Below are 15,120 nucleotides of genomic sequence, written 5' to 3'. Positions count from 1 at the left end.
AGCAGGCTTCTGTTACTGCTGCCAAACGGCTCTGTCAGCTCAGCCACAAAGCCCTCCGAGCGTCTCCTGACGCAGGGGTGCTGACGGCTCGCCAACACACTGTTGCCCTGCTCTTTCCAAATGCGTGCTCGTTCCTCCTGACTGGACCAAACACGGCCAGTGCTCTCCTTAGCTACACTGTCCTACGGCATGGGAGCCTCTCTAGACGCAGAAACACTTCCCGCCCAGCCAGCCATCGTTTACAACAGCCCCTGGGCTGTTTCAGCTCATCCGGGGACCAGAGCTGCACTCAGCTGATAGGACAGTTCCGATGGGCGGGAGGATGCGAAGATCTTCCGTCACCGGGAACTGTGCCGAGGGCCAGCAGCCTGCAGGGCTGCCACAGCGAGATGCCCTCCCCCCCAGGGAACCTCCTGCGTCCTGGTCCGGAGCCACCGCACACCGGCTCCCTGCCGGCATCCTTCCCCGACTCACACCTGCTGCTCCCGCCCGCCCCCCCCACCCCGCCCCATTCTCAGGTCAGCGCAACAGGGTGAGCATTACAGGTGCCCGGGGACGGCACCCGCAGCAGACAGGAAAGGAAAGGTCTACCTGACAGGTATCTATTCTGTCAGGGCTAATTCATTAAAGTATTAATTGCCATATGTACCATTCTTGCCAGGACATGAGACAGAATTTCCTTTTACCTTGAGATTCAAATGCATTGTAAGAAAGTCCCTATCAATATTCTGACTGGCAAAAATACAGGTTCCTGAAGACACAAAGCTTATGGAATATTTTCAACAACTTAATTCCAAAATCTAGAAAGCTGCTCTGACCAGAAGCACAACCTTAACCTTCTATCTTCAGGGTCGTCGGTGTGCTGAAAACTCGATGCTCAGTCCAGCATGTCCCAGGTCAAGTCCCTGGTCCTAGGTGTCATTAGAGCTGTGAGAAAACCTGTTTGACAATTACGAAGTGGCACGAGCTCCCCCAACAAAATCCACGAGCTTAGGATAACGGCTAAGGGGAGACAGCCAACAAGAAGTGCCAACAGTCTTTCCTTCGGCAAAACTGTTTTGTGAAAAAGTGGTTTCCAATCTCTACGGCCCCCTGGGAACAGCACAAGATTAAGATCCCAGGGCTTTCCAGTCAGACAAGAGTGTGCGTTTGCCTGAGCTTGATTATGTTACAGGGAACCCAGGACCATCCAAAACATGGAGTTTTAAAGATCTGAAAACTGGATGTTCTTTTATGTTGGACAGCAGACACTAACACTCAATTACGTGCACACCGCAGGGCAGCAAACCAAAACCAAATTCCAGGAGGTACAGTTTAACATCAGCCCTTGGTAACAGGGATTCACAACTTTACCAATGCGGTTTCCAGATCACCCGCATTCCCCACAGCAACTGAGGTTTCCTTTACGCAGTCCGAAGTTTTGAAGCTAAAATAGTGCTTCTCTGGGTGTTGAAATTCTTTTCTCTATTTTCTACAATGAGCACATACTACTTTAACATCCATAATTTTCTGTACAGACAGAAAGCAATGAGGAAATTCTAGAGAACCCTTTTCAACTAACACAAAATCCCAAACGTTCTTTCAGTACCTTGCATTTAGTTTCAGACATGAATCCCCTCAACCCGATTCCCTATTTCTAACCTGGCATTTTTTTTCCTTCAGTTTACACCATCTGAATTTATTCAGCTTACATTAAAAGGAAATGGAGCCTACATCCAAATGGGGACCTGGAAACCACTGTGCTCTCCTTCGCTGCCTGAGTCTACCTCGGCCTTCAGCCCCACGCAGCCCAGGAAGCCATGGGGACACCTGGAGGTCTCTGCGACCACCCCGCCCCTTCCAGGCCGAAAGTTACAGGACGCGTGTGTGGTCCACGCAGGTGTGCTTCCTGAGGGACGGCTGGGCTGAAAAACTGTGCCAGGCAACCGATTCCTCTGTAATTCTTCTCAAGGTCTATCTTACCTTGATGTAAACTTGGAGTATTAAGATAGCCAGTCCAGCAAAAAGTCAAAAGTATGGGAGACATGTGAAAACTCTCTGTATTCTAAAAACTTCTCTTTAGTAACAATTAATCTACCTCAGTTCCTGATTTCCAGGCAATGCACAGAAGGGTACAATTTCTATAGCAGGCATTCAGATCAAGGACACTCACCCTGACACCAGAGAGAGAAGCAACCTTCCCAAGGCTGCTGACCACCAGGGATGGCCCACCCGGGGGGCGTCATGAACAGTCACAACCAGTGGGTGGAGCAAAGAGCTCAGAGGAAACCGCAGGGAAAGGAACCCCCCATTGCAGGAATTCACAACTTCAAATGAAATTAGAGAAAGTAAAAGGTCATAGACGCTCACTTGGGCTAACGTGTAGTGTAATTACGCCCTTCCAGTTGGACGGAAATGTAACTGCTTTTTTCACAGAGATGAAGTCACACCCGGGTGAGCTTTTTTACCCACAAGCGCAGAACCAGCTCCAGCAGAAGTGGACTCCAGGACGGACGGCTGGAGGGCCCGGCCTCGGGTCACAGGTGAGGAGCGGCTGCCCCTCAGAGCTCTGTTGTCAGCAAACACTTCTGCTTCAAGGTGGCTTCTCCAGCAGAGGCTGGAGCCGAGCTGACAGGAAGAAAGAATACGTTACTCACTTTTTGGAAAATGAAAAGACCACCATCCAAGGCGGAAGCGACCTGCGTTTCTCCCAAGCGCCTCCCGGAGCATGCGGAGAGGAAAGAGGGGGTGTAGTAGCGCTTAACGTAGGCGATTCTGCAGAGGGTCATTTTCTAGATAACCGGTGCTTATTCCATCTTGAAATGGAACCTAAGTTCCCTGCTGCCTTGGATACAACACACCAAACAGAAACCTCATTTCTTGCTGAGCCAGGGCTGTGCTGGGCACCGTGGCAACACGTTCGGAAAGCGCCAAGGCCGGGGGTCCTGTGTGTGCTCCCGCAGCCCCCACGGCGGGTCTGAGCCCCGCACCACCTCCTCTGCTGCGTCAGAGTTCAAGAGTAAGTGCGCCGCTCCGCCTCAGGGCAAGGGCGTGCGCAGAGGTGCAGGTTCAGGGAGACTGAAAACAATACCAGAGTCCCAAGGCCAGAGGTTAACGTCCTCGACGCTATCAAGGCGTGTAAACGAAACAGCTGTTGCTGGAACTCCCCTTCCGCATTTCCACTCCACAGAGAAGACACTGCCGACTGGATTTTCCTGTAACTTCCCTTCTTGTTCTGGATCCCTGGTTCTCAAAGCGTGGTCCTGGAACTCGTCATGAATGCAAGTTCTTAGGCCCCACCCCTGGCCCACTGGCCCAAAGCCTGAGGACGGCCCAGCGCCTGTGCTCTAACAAGCCCTCCAGGCGGGCCCGCCAGCTGCGGTGTCCTCACTGTTCTCAGGGGTGTGTTTCCACAATGACACACAGTCCTTCCTAAGAGTCAGCGTCTGCTATAATTACATAAATATTTCCACAGCTCACTATGGGTGTATTGTATTTCTTTTCTTGTACAATTTGTTTTTTCGTGTAACTGCTTGCTCGGCGTCCAATACTTCGTTTCTAATTTACCCTTAACCTTGCGAACACAACCAGGCTTCTGTTCTCAGGTAATTTTGTAAAATTAGGGGCGGGCCATGTGTTTGTCGTTTCCCCTTGTCAATATCCTTCCTGGAGCTCCACAACCTCCTCTTCTAATCTGTACAGGGTCCTTTCTAGGCCTGCTTGGAACTTCCCTTCACTCTCCTCCTGGTAAATTGCGGCACCTGTTTCCTGGGTCCCCTGTTTTCTTTCTTGGACAGTCACCTTGTTTTGATGGAGCACATCCTCCACTTCAGTAGCTTCCTGAGGAAGGCCGCCTTAGAAGCATGTATTTTATAGAAACTCCACGTTTTAGAATGTCTTCATTTCTTTTTTTCTTTTTTTTTGGCCGCGCTGCGTGGCTGGCAGGATACCAGGGGTTGAACCCGGGCCCTGGCAGTGAAAGCGCCAAGTCCCAACCACTGGACCGCCAGGGAACTCCCTAAAATGTCTTCATTCTAATCTCACACTTCACTGATAGCTTGGGTATAAAACATGAGGTGAAAAATGATTTTCCTCCAGAATTCTGAAGGCATTGCTCTATTATCTTCTAGCTTTCAGTAAAGTCTGCTGTCATTCAGATTACCAGTCCTTTGTATGAACTCTTTTTCCCCCTCTCTGAAGACTTACATCCTCTCTTACATTCTGAAACTTCATGATGTTCCTTGCTGTCGTCTATTTTCATTCTGTTACTGGATACTCATTGGGCTCCTTTAATCTAAAAACTCAAGTGCTTCTGTCCTGGGAAGTCTTGATTTCTTTCTTGGACACTTTTGTTTCTTCTGGACCTCCAATGATTCACATACTGGACTTCCTAGACCAATCCTCCAATCTTCTTTTCTCTCCCAATTTTCAACTTTTTGTTCTACATTTTGAGGGACTTCCCCAATCTTACCTTCCATGCATTCTTTGAATTTTATTTTTAACATGGTTAATAATTTCCAAGAATACTTTATTTTCTGTTCCTTTTCTTTTTTAATTTCCTGTTGTTGCGTGGATATAGTACCTTCTTTTTCACGGTATCACTTTGCATAATTTCCTGTTACTGTTGCATGGATACAGTACCTTCTTTCTCACACTATCACTTTGCAAAGTTTTTGATGCTCACATTCCTTTATTTCCTCATTTCTCTTTCAAGTTGACCTGCTCTGGTGTTCCCTCAAACATCTGATAATCTTTGGCTCTGTTCACATGTAAGAGGGAAGCGGCATGCTCACACTTAAGCGTGAAGCACTGGAACGCCGTGTGAAAGCTGTGCATGTGTGGGCAAAACCCACTAACTACGGGCTTCCAAGTCGAGTTATCAGATTTCCTGGGGATCCACAAATGTCAGTCTCTCTGGGCCTTTTTCTTCGCTCAGTCAGGTTCTCTAGAGCGCAATCCTCTGAATTTCTCACCTGAGACGTGTGTACATGGCCCACGGCATTCTGGAAGCTGGAAACAGAAGGAAGGTTGGGGGGTCTCACCCCTCGGCATGTGGACACTGAGTTAACCTCCTTCAGCTCAGGACCTTCCTCCCAACAGGGTCCCCCAATCCAGGGCCCCGCCTGCCCAGCTCCTCCAGAGGGGAGCCTCCAGAATCAGGCCGGCATCGGCGGGGTGGGGAGGGGGAGCGTCTAAAGGGGCACATTCTCAGCCCCACCTTGGACCCATCTTCCCAACACTCGGTACCTCAGCTCCTGAGCCAGCTCGGGTGCTACAGCGCGGACTGGCTTCTTATTTTCCCAGTCTCCACCCCCTCCCCTTTCCAGGCTTAGATTTCAGCCTTCTCCTCTCTGCCAAGCTGGTCACCACTTATCTGTCATCTAGCTGCTCCTAAAACTTGCTCGGTAATCTCAACTGCTGTTGTTTCCTCTCCTGTTCTTTAACTTTAAAATAAAATTTACACAGCGCACACCCCAAGTAAATCTGAATCTGTACAGATGCAACCCCATCACCATTCTTTTAAAAACACGCTACTGATTATAACATACAAACGCTGAAGTGCACAAATCAGGAGCTGTTAAGTTGAGGACCCTGTGCACACTGACCACACCTGTGTAATCAGCACGCAGAACGAGAAACAACGTCACTAGCATTCTGAAACTAGCCACCTTCAGGGTAACCATTACTTTGGTCTCTGAGAGCTGTGCCTCTTTCTGAACTTTGTTTTGCTCCCCATTATCAAGGAGAGGAGACTCTCAGGTGACCCCAATGACCCCCTCCTCCTGGTACTTACGTTCGTATGAGACCTCCTACCCCTGAGCATGGCAGGCCCTGTGGTTTGTTCTAACCAATGCAAATGAGCAAAGGTAACGACAGGCTGTCACCCCCGCGATTACAGTATACAGATGGCGACCTCTGGCCGGCTGGCAGGCGTCCCACCGCCTTCCTGGTTTGCTGGCTCTGCTGAAGTAAAGGCCCCAGGCAAGTAGCGAGGGTAGCGCGGCCTGGAGCCAGCCCTCAGCAGGCAGCCCCTCAGGAGCTGAATTCCTCCAACGGCCATGACTGCAGACCCTCCGCCAGCTGACCCTTCACACGAGAGCCCAGCTCCAGCCGACTCCCTGAGTGGAGCCTGGGGGAGACCCGCAGATTGTTACACAGCGATAAATACCTCATGTAACTGTGTGCGCGACTCGTCTGTATCTCTCTACCGCGGTCCCAGTTCGTTAGTTTTCACTGCCCTAGTCCAGTATGTATCTAGTTAACTGCCAGTGGGCTTTTCAAAAGTCTTCAGCTTGGACTATGATGAACACAGCTGCCATAAACGTTCCTGTACGTGCCTTTTGATGGACATATATTTGTATTTCTATTGGGTATGCATGTAAACGTATTTTCAGCTTTCATAGATACAGCCAAATCTATGTCCAACACGGTTATTTCAATTTACAGTTTCAGTTGCCCCATAACTTCACCAATACTTGGTACTATGTGTCTTTTCACTTGAGCCGTTCTAGGTGTATGCAGTGGTATCACATAGTGGTCTGAATTTGTATCTCTCAATAACTTGTCAAGATGGGCCATCTGGATGCCCTCTTGTGAACTGCCTATTCAACTCTTTTGCCAATTTTTCTATTGAGCTCTCTTTTTCTTATTGATTCACAAGAACTCTTTATATATTCTGGATATGAGTTCTTTATGAGAGAGACACAGACAGAGTCAGAGGGAGGGGGAAGTGCGGTTGTCTTCTCCACTGTGTGGCTTCCTTTTTGAGTGTTTGAAGTAATATCTTCTGATGAATAGGAGTTTTTTTTTTTAATTTAAAAAATTTATTTATTTATTTATTTTTGGCTGTGCTGGGTCTTTGTTGCTGCATGCAGGCCTTCTCTAGCTGCAGCGAGCGGGGGCCACTCCTCCTTGCAGTGTGCGGGCTTCTCATTGCAGTGGCTTCTCTTGTGGAGCACGGGCTCTAGGAGCGCAGGCTTCAACAGTTGTGGCATGCAGGCCCAGTAGTTGTGGCTCGTGGGCTCTAGAGCGCAGGCTCAGCAGTTGTGGCCCACGGGCTTAGTTGCCCTGTGGCATGTGGGATCTTCCCAGACCAGGGCTCGAACCCGCACCCCCTGTATTGGCAGGTGGATTCTTACCCACTGTGCCACCAGGGAAGTCCCTGAATAGGAGTTTTGGACACAATCCAAGTTATCAATTTTTCCTGTAGGATTGAAGCTTTTTGTTACCTGTTTAAAAAATCTTTGCCTATTTCAAGGCCACAGGATGTTCACTTATATTTTCTTCTAAAAGCTTTATTATTGGACATTTCATATTTAGATTTGCAATCCACCTACAGTAGATTTTGCTGTGTAGTATGAAGTTGGGTCAAGATTAATTTTTTCCCACAAGGATATTTAACTTGTTGGGCTGATTTACTGAAAGACTGCTCTTTCCCTTCAGCACTGTACTATCATTTTTCATAAATCAGGTAACTATACCTGTGTGATTTGTTTCTGGACTCAACTGTTTCACTGATTTACTGGCCATGTTTTCCTTACTGAGATACTGCCATATATTAGTTTCAGGTGTACTACCTGTCATCTTTGATCTAATTCCTTTATGACTACTTTGCTTTGGGAAGGAATGGAGACAAGCTCTCATGTCATCTGTAACTTCTCATTTTGAAGTCCTTACGAACTCGCATTTTACTGTGTGAACTCAATTACAAAGAATTATCACCTGGCCCCCTACACACAATCCCTATGTTTGCAGTGGGAACTACCAGTCATACAGATGTTTAGGAAAACAGGCCCCACACCTGTCCTGTTCACGCCTACCTTCAGTGCCGGACACAAGCAATGCCTGGTGCCTAGCAGACAGTAAGTGTTTGCTGAGTGAACAATTACAGTAAAGACTATGGAGATTAGACAACAACTTTAAAATGAAACTATGAATTTCTCTCAAGTTAATTATCTCTAATAACTCTTCTGTTATAATCAGGGATTTTGTTCTCTAAAGCATCTACTTCGACCGACCCGCATTCTCAATACCAGGAGGATGTGAGAAACAGTAGACATACCAGGAAGACGTCTGAGGTGAGAAATGGGGCAATTATAGATCTTCTGCAAAACAGGCACAGTCTTGGTCCTAACAATTAAAAGCTGAAGAACTACATGCTGAACAAAAGCTCTGGCTGTGGCAAGTGATATGCTAAAATGAGCTTGCGGTAAAAGCTATGAGCCCTCACCTTGGGAATTCCCTACCCCACCCTTATCTGAGCCTCTTCCCCTGTATTCATGGACAACCTAACAGTAAAGCATGATAGGAAAAGACCTAAATCAATTTTAAAACAAATACAAAGTTTTAAAGATAAACCTGCTTGTATCTTTATCTAATAAAGACTTCATTTAAAAAAAAAGTAAGGTCTACTTCATACTTTTGTAGAAGATTGCTACTGACAAGAAAAAAGAAAAAAACACTACTCTAAATAACAATCACAGAAAAGATTTATTCAGTTTCAATTAAGTTCAACTAGAGAAGAATTGACATTATTGCTTTAAGTACAATTAATTTCGTTATTTTTTCCTCTTAACAGAGGCCTGAGAACTGCAACTGAGAAAAGATTCCTCACCTGGTCACAGCATCCACAAAGAACGGCGCTGGGGGAGAGATGAGGGAGACCACGCCTCTGTTGCCAGGCCCCTCCTTCCCGGCCGGCGAGAGCCCGTTGTCTCCTGCAAGCCCGTTAGGAAGGGCAGCACTCTGCTGAGGGAAACACGCGGGCAGTCTGAGCGGAGGTGACCACACCTGCCCCACAGCCAGCACTCAGCCCCGCGTCATCTTCTCCAGTGATGCCGGTGATAAGGGTGATGTTCACCGTGACAGCTGCTTTGTTTTTCTACCATCCTTCACATCAGACTTTTATTTTCGTTTTTGTCAGCACCCTTAACTATTTACAAGCAGAAAAATTAAACCTCTAGTTTGAAGCCAGTAGGTTCAATCAGAAGAGATTTGATGATGACCCCATGTTTTCAAGGAAAAATAAGAACCTGGTATTCCTTCAGGCCTCATTCTGAAAGGGGAATGGAAAGAAAAATTGCAAATATCATTAACTTACTGGCACAATCCAACGGGGTGTGATCGTGGATATGGAAGATATCTGAAAAAAATTGTACATGTATATTTATTTTTAGGGAAGACTGACATTTTCATAATTATACTCATAATGCTTTCTTCTACTATGAAATGCACTGGGGTGGGGGGCAGGGAGCAGGTCTTAATGGTGCCCTTGAGCTGACGTGGACTTCTGAACCCAAGGTCCTTTTCTACAGCACACATGCCATACGTCACCACTTAAGAAACTGTCATAATCTCGAGAATCTCTTTAATCTAAAAACTTACTACTCCCAGAATGCTACTACTACTTTCAGGTCATTCACTAGGACTGTCCCCCACCCCTAGCATCCAATTTAACATTTATTTTCTGAAACTTCATTTCAGTCCATTACAAAATAATCATAGCCTTCTTGGTAGCATGCTGAACGGTGGGCTGTGACTAACTCAAACGAAGAGGAAGAAGAAAGTACACAGAAGAAAGCTCTGTTCAGCTACAGTCCATGTCCTAACTCCGCATGGAGGAAAGAGCAATGAAAACACCCACACTGCTCCTGACTCATGGGGCCTTTGCTATATTCTTTCTAAGGTTTAATTTTCTGTATCTTACTTCCGCGTGTAGAACTGTAATCTAATGAACTCCCAACTTCCCCCTATTTTATGGAAACTTAGCCTAGTCCTTGCACTGGTGACAGATTCTGATAAGAAAAAATTAATTTAAGCCCAGGTTTTAGTAATCTAGGTAACCACCAAAAGAATAAAAACACAAAATATGACTTTCCCACCAGTATTAAGAAAATGTACTTCTAACCATAGGAATTAAAAGAGAGAGAAAAAAGAAATATGGTAAAAGTAAACAAAAATGGTTTGGCAGAAACAAGTCCTATAATAACCATAATTACAGTAAATATAAATGGATTTAAACTCAATCAGAAGATACAGACTCTCGAATAAGATTTTAAAAACAAGATCCAGCAAAATGCTGAAAGGTCCACTTAAAACCAACAGATACAAAAAGGTTGAAAATAAAATGATAGAAAATTATACATAAGGTGATTCAAACTTAAAGCTCGGGTGTCAATTTTTTATCAGTCAAAAGGGAAATAAAGAAAGGAAAAAAAGGGCGAAGAAGGACCTTTAAAGTGCTAAAAGGAGCTCAGAAAGTATAATTACCATCAACATATATGCATCTCACAGCCTATCTTCAAAATATACAAAAAATTGAAAGATCCAGCAATAGGTAAGAAATGGGCTAATCAATAACAGTAGACAGAGATACTAAAGACACCCCAGAAACTGACAGAATATTTGAATCAGCAGATTGACTACTGAAAGAATTCATCAAGTTTGCTAGACACAAAATTAACTTATGAATTCAATAGTAAAAAAATTAAATACCATTCACAATATCAACAAAACTATGAAGTATTTAGGAGTTAACCTAATGAAGAATAGAGAAGACTTACAGAGAACATTTAGAGACTATTTTCTGTTACGTTAAATCCTAAATTCTTTAAATATAATGGGGGAAAGAAATCTCAGTAGCAAAAAAACATGAAGGACCTGGAAATAACAAAAATAGGAAAACATAAACTTATATTGGGGAGACTATAACTACAAAACTTTTAGGAGAAACAGGAAATCATGGATGACAAAAACATATTGTACTCTTGGCTAAGAAGACAAATATATCAGTTCTTTCCACAAGTTAATTTATGAATTTAACGTAATTACAAATAAAAATTCAAAGGCTTTCAGAGGGAGTGAGACTTGACAAATTTATTCTAAAAATCATCTGAAAGAATTAACATGCAAAAACAGCAAAACACCTGCATAATGATGCTGGACTGGCCTCACCACGTATCAAAATCACTTAAAAAGTTATTAGAGGTCTTCCCTGGTGGCGCAGTGGTTTAAGAATACGCCTGCCAATGCAGGGGACACGGGTTCGAGCCCTGGTCTGGGAAGATCCCACATGCCGCGAAGCAACGAAGCCTGTGCTCCACAACTACTGAGGCTGCACTGTAGAGCCCGCAAGCCACAACTACTGAGCCTGTGCTCTAGGGCCCGTGTGCCACAACTACTGAGCCTGCATGCCACAACTACTGAAGCCCACGCGCCTAGAGCCTGTGCTCCACAAGAGAAGCCACCGCAATGAGAAGCCCGCGCACCACAACCGAGAGCAGCCCCCGCTCGCCGCAACTAGAGAAAGCTCGCGCGCAGCAACGAAGACCCAACGCAGCCAAAAAAAAAGTTACTAGAAGAGTATTACAGTTCTAACAACAGAAAAATCAGTAAGTGTAACAGAATAGATAGCTCATATGCAGAATGTAAAATGCATCATAGTCTACATTTTTATTTAAAACATTCTAAATTTGTAGGGAAGGAAAAATATATTAGTGATAAAAAAAAGTCTTTAATCAAATTGATTTTCATCACTGTATTACCCCCACCTGTGAGGCAGCATAAACAAGCAGTAAGTGTTCTGAGTTGGGCCCCAAGGACTCCTTCTCCGGGCTTCGGGCCATCTTGCATTGGCCTTAGAAGTTACCTCTTTCATCTGGTTAAAGGATTACTGCAGCCCGATATTGCCAACATCCCTTTTATTTTCTGCTTGCTCACATGGTAAAGTCTCTGCGATTATCGCCCTAAGCTGGTGGTTCCCGGCCCACACCCATATCACTGGGAATGTGTCAGAAATGCAGCTTCTTGGGCCCCAGGAATGCACCACATCCGAAAGCCCAAGAGTGGAGGCCAGCAACCTGTGCTTTCCTACGCTCTCCAGTGATGCAGACACACACCTCAGTGTGAGGGCTGGTGACCTACGCAAACATCAGGGGAAGGACCGCCCTCACTTGCAAGGCTTCGAGTGACCCCTACGGCAACTCCTGCCACACCACTCACAAGGTACTAAGTGAACTATCTGTGTACCTTTCATCCCAGTATGTCTCTGGAGGGAAGGGACTGCTTCCTCTTTGTATTATGGTCACAGTACTTAACACGGTATCTCCCAAACTCAAATGATGATCAATACGTTTAACGCCAACCACTCTTACGCTCCCACCTTTCTGTACATGTTTTCAACAGCTGGAGGTCTTACTGCCTGAACCCTTCAGAAGCTGGTTCACCCCGCATGTCCCTCTCACACCACTCACTAGGGTGCTGGGCTACAGAGGCTCAGCAACATGTGGTCGCTGTCCTGTGACACACAGACCCAAGTGGGCAGAACCTCACTATAGAAAGGCGATGCTAGGTGGTTACCGAAGTATAAACTCTCATTAAGTGAAAAGCTTTACTAAACTGCAGAAAAGGCAAACACTGCAATCTACTGGGAACACTTTCAAAGAGAAATACCTTTCCATCCGGCTGTTTTAAAGCCTATTTACCTGAGGTGAGGTTGTGTGGTCAATGAGATTCTCTGTTAGAGATAAAAGCAAGGCATCCAATTCATCTGTAGCACCCTACAGAAGACAAGATACATGGACGTTAAATGACCCATTAGTCACCAGACTAGATTGTTTTCCATATCCTCTCAGTGTATAATTTGGACCCAGGCCTGGATGGCGTTAACCTTTAAACGAAGGGGACCCTCAGGAATCATGATTATTAGTGATTCCACTTTTGTTTGGAGAGGAACCTAGCCTACAGTCAGAACATTAAAAAGCTAAAGTGTTATGTGAATTTTCATACAACTGTTCCTTCTGGTGAGACAAAACTTGCGTAGGGTTAGGACCGTCCCGGCTCTCAGTTCTTAAACCAGACGGCAGAGGCTAAAGGTTCAGCCCAGGAGACGATGACTATGGACACGCCTGAACTTGCAATGCTTCTTTATCCACATGGATGGGTGATTCACTGTTCACAAAGAGTATAATATAACCCCCCCCCATAAATGTTAATACTTTTGTCTAATTAGTATTTGAAGCACCTTATAGAAACAGAGTTCCGTTCTGCAGTGTGTGTGTGTTTCTGGGCACAGGAAGAATTTTAAAAGGATAACAGATAAAATTCCAGTCTGGAAATAAGAGAAGTAAGTATCCAGGGTGTAGTCCATAACAAAAAAGGCCCTTCATTTATACATTTCTGCCTGTCTGTCTTCAGGCCACGGTGCGTGTCCTGTTCGATGTCAACTGAATTTTAATCACACATATGAAAAACCGCCTGTCTCCTCCCACACCCCCTCCTCCTACTCCACCCCCTCGTGCCCTGTAACCTGGGTGAGCCCCCCAAACGGCCCGTGCAGATCTCCACCACAACGTATCAAAATTCTCTCTCCAACTGTACTGGAAGCAGTTTGAAAGAAGAGGCCGTGTTGCACTCATTTGTGAATTTTCAAAGCCTATCACGCTGTCTGGTACAATATGCAATAAATCTTTGGGCTAATTGTCCTTCTCTGTTCCAAAAACATCTCGGGTTCCACCTAATGATTTTCAGTGATCAGAGATGTCAATGTATCTTTTTAGAATTTTAATTAGCAGAAAGGAATCTCCTGATTAAAGGTATTTTAGGTTGAGTTTTTTTTTAAACCCCTAAAGTCTGAAAAACCGTACACCTGAATATTAACTATACACTGTCTTTGGGTAGTGGGAATCAGGTGATTTCTAATGTTTTCTTTTTATGAAATATTTGGTAAATTTCTACAATAAATGTGCTTACACAATAAAAGAACAAAATGGTAAATGTTCATTTACAAAAATAATTTTTTGTTTAACTTGCAAATTAAAACATTCACTGGGCAATGAGCTGGGTTTCTGTGACTTGTGAACTGCTAAGGGTGTACGGCAGATGGATAGAGGAGAGGCAGGATTTGAGACTTGCTGGTTATGTTACAACACAGTGTCAGAAAGTCAATTTCAATCCATCAATATTTATTCAGTGCCTGTTATGTGTCATGTACAGTCTGAGACACTAGGGAAGCATAGCCCGAATCCAAAACCCCAAAATACCGAGACCCCCTAAAAACAAAACTACCAACAAATACCTCAAAAATGGAGAAGATTCAATTGCTCCCTCCTTCCTGAGGAGCCTCAGGGGCCGCTGGGGGTAGGTAGGCTGAGACCCCACCACCAAAGGTCAAGTGAGGTCTCCCTGACTGAGGACTTCACCCCTTGATTAAAGTCACTTCTGCTTCAAAAAAAAAAAAAAAAAAAACGGAGAAGAAACCCTGAGCTGCTCTTGGGAGGGATGTGACAACAGCATTCTCCCTAGAGCAGTGAGGCTCGATGCTCTTCTCACGGCTGGCGTTCTGGTGGCCGTCACAGATCACCAGGCGTCCTTACAACCAGGATTCGAGGCAGGGGAGTCTTTGTGGAGTAACCTTGAAAGTGGAAGGAATCGTTACCTTTAGAGCAGGCCCATTTTCTGCAGGCGTGGTTCGCATCGGAATGAGAGACCCTCCAGGGACCGGCGCGGCGTTCTCATTTAACTCAGCACTAGGAAGAGAAAGGCAGGTTCGCGTCACGGACGACTGACGCAGGAGCAACAGGCAGCGTGCTGAAGGAGGAGGCTCAGGGAAGTAGGGTAACCGCCCCGCAGGGAAGGAAGAGACAGCTGGCGGCGGGGGTGGGGAGCAGACAGTGGTCCGCGCTGCCCCACACGCCACCGTGAACCCCTCCCCACCCATCGCATAACAGGTTCACATCCAGGTCAGACCCGTTCACTACTGCTTTGCTTCCCTCCGAAAGCTCAATGAAATGACAGAAAAGATTTCTTTTTAACAAAAGAATAAAATCATAAAACTTCAGAACCAATAAAGGATGTCAGTGGTAGCTCAGGAGCTTTGAGGAAATGCTGAAAACCGTGAAATGCACAGTACAAGAGGTGATTTCAGGGTTATGGGCAGATTAGATGCTACAGTCTGCTCCAAAGAGCATCCAGTCTAGAGAAATCATGTAAAAGACAAGGCAGATACACAAAACAAGACAGACAGATACACGAAGAAGACAGATCAAGAACGGGACAGCTCGGTGGAACAGCAGTGACACGGAACAGCTGAGCCGCGGAGAACGAGGCAGGAAGCCCCTTCAGGAGGCGGGCAGGAGCGCTCCA

General features: G+C 45.6%; 1 protein-coding gene across 3 annotated transcripts in view; it reads right to left on the bottom strand.

The window, feature by feature from the left end:
• Positions 1-507: 507 nt before the first annotated feature.
• Positions 508-15,120, bottom strand: part of EPB41L5 (erythrocyte membrane protein band 4.1 like 5) — a 132,623-nt gene continuing 118,010 nt past the window's right edge. For 2 of the 3 annotated variants that reach the window (XM_057551669.1, XM_057551670.1), the window contains exons 21-25: positions 14,414-14,504; positions 12,462-12,536; positions 9,080-9,121; positions 8,594-8,727; positions 508-2,607 (exon numbers count right to left, since the gene is read on the bottom strand). In XM_057551669.1, coding sequence (XP_057407652.1) covers positions 2,541-2,607; positions 8,594-8,727; positions 9,080-9,121; positions 12,462-12,536; positions 14,414-14,504 — 409 coding nt within the window. In that variant the 3' untranslated portion in view covers positions 508-2,540. The remainder of the gene's footprint in view (positions 2,608-8,593; positions 8,728-9,079; positions 9,122-12,461; positions 12,537-14,413; positions 14,505-15,120) is intronic. The other variant, XM_057551671.1, reaches the window with a different exon arrangement.

The sequence above is a fragment of the Balaenoptera acutorostrata genome, chromosome 8 (genome assembly GCF_949987535.1).
Source record: "Balaenoptera acutorostrata chromosome 8, mBalAcu1.1, whole genome shotgun sequence".
NCBI classification, from domain to species: domain Eukaryota; kingdom Metazoa; phylum Chordata; class Mammalia; order Artiodactyla; family Balaenopteridae; genus Balaenoptera; species Balaenoptera acutorostrata.
The sequence above is the reverse complement of the archived record's forward strand: the minus strand, read 5'-3'. Positions and strand labels throughout refer to the sequence as shown.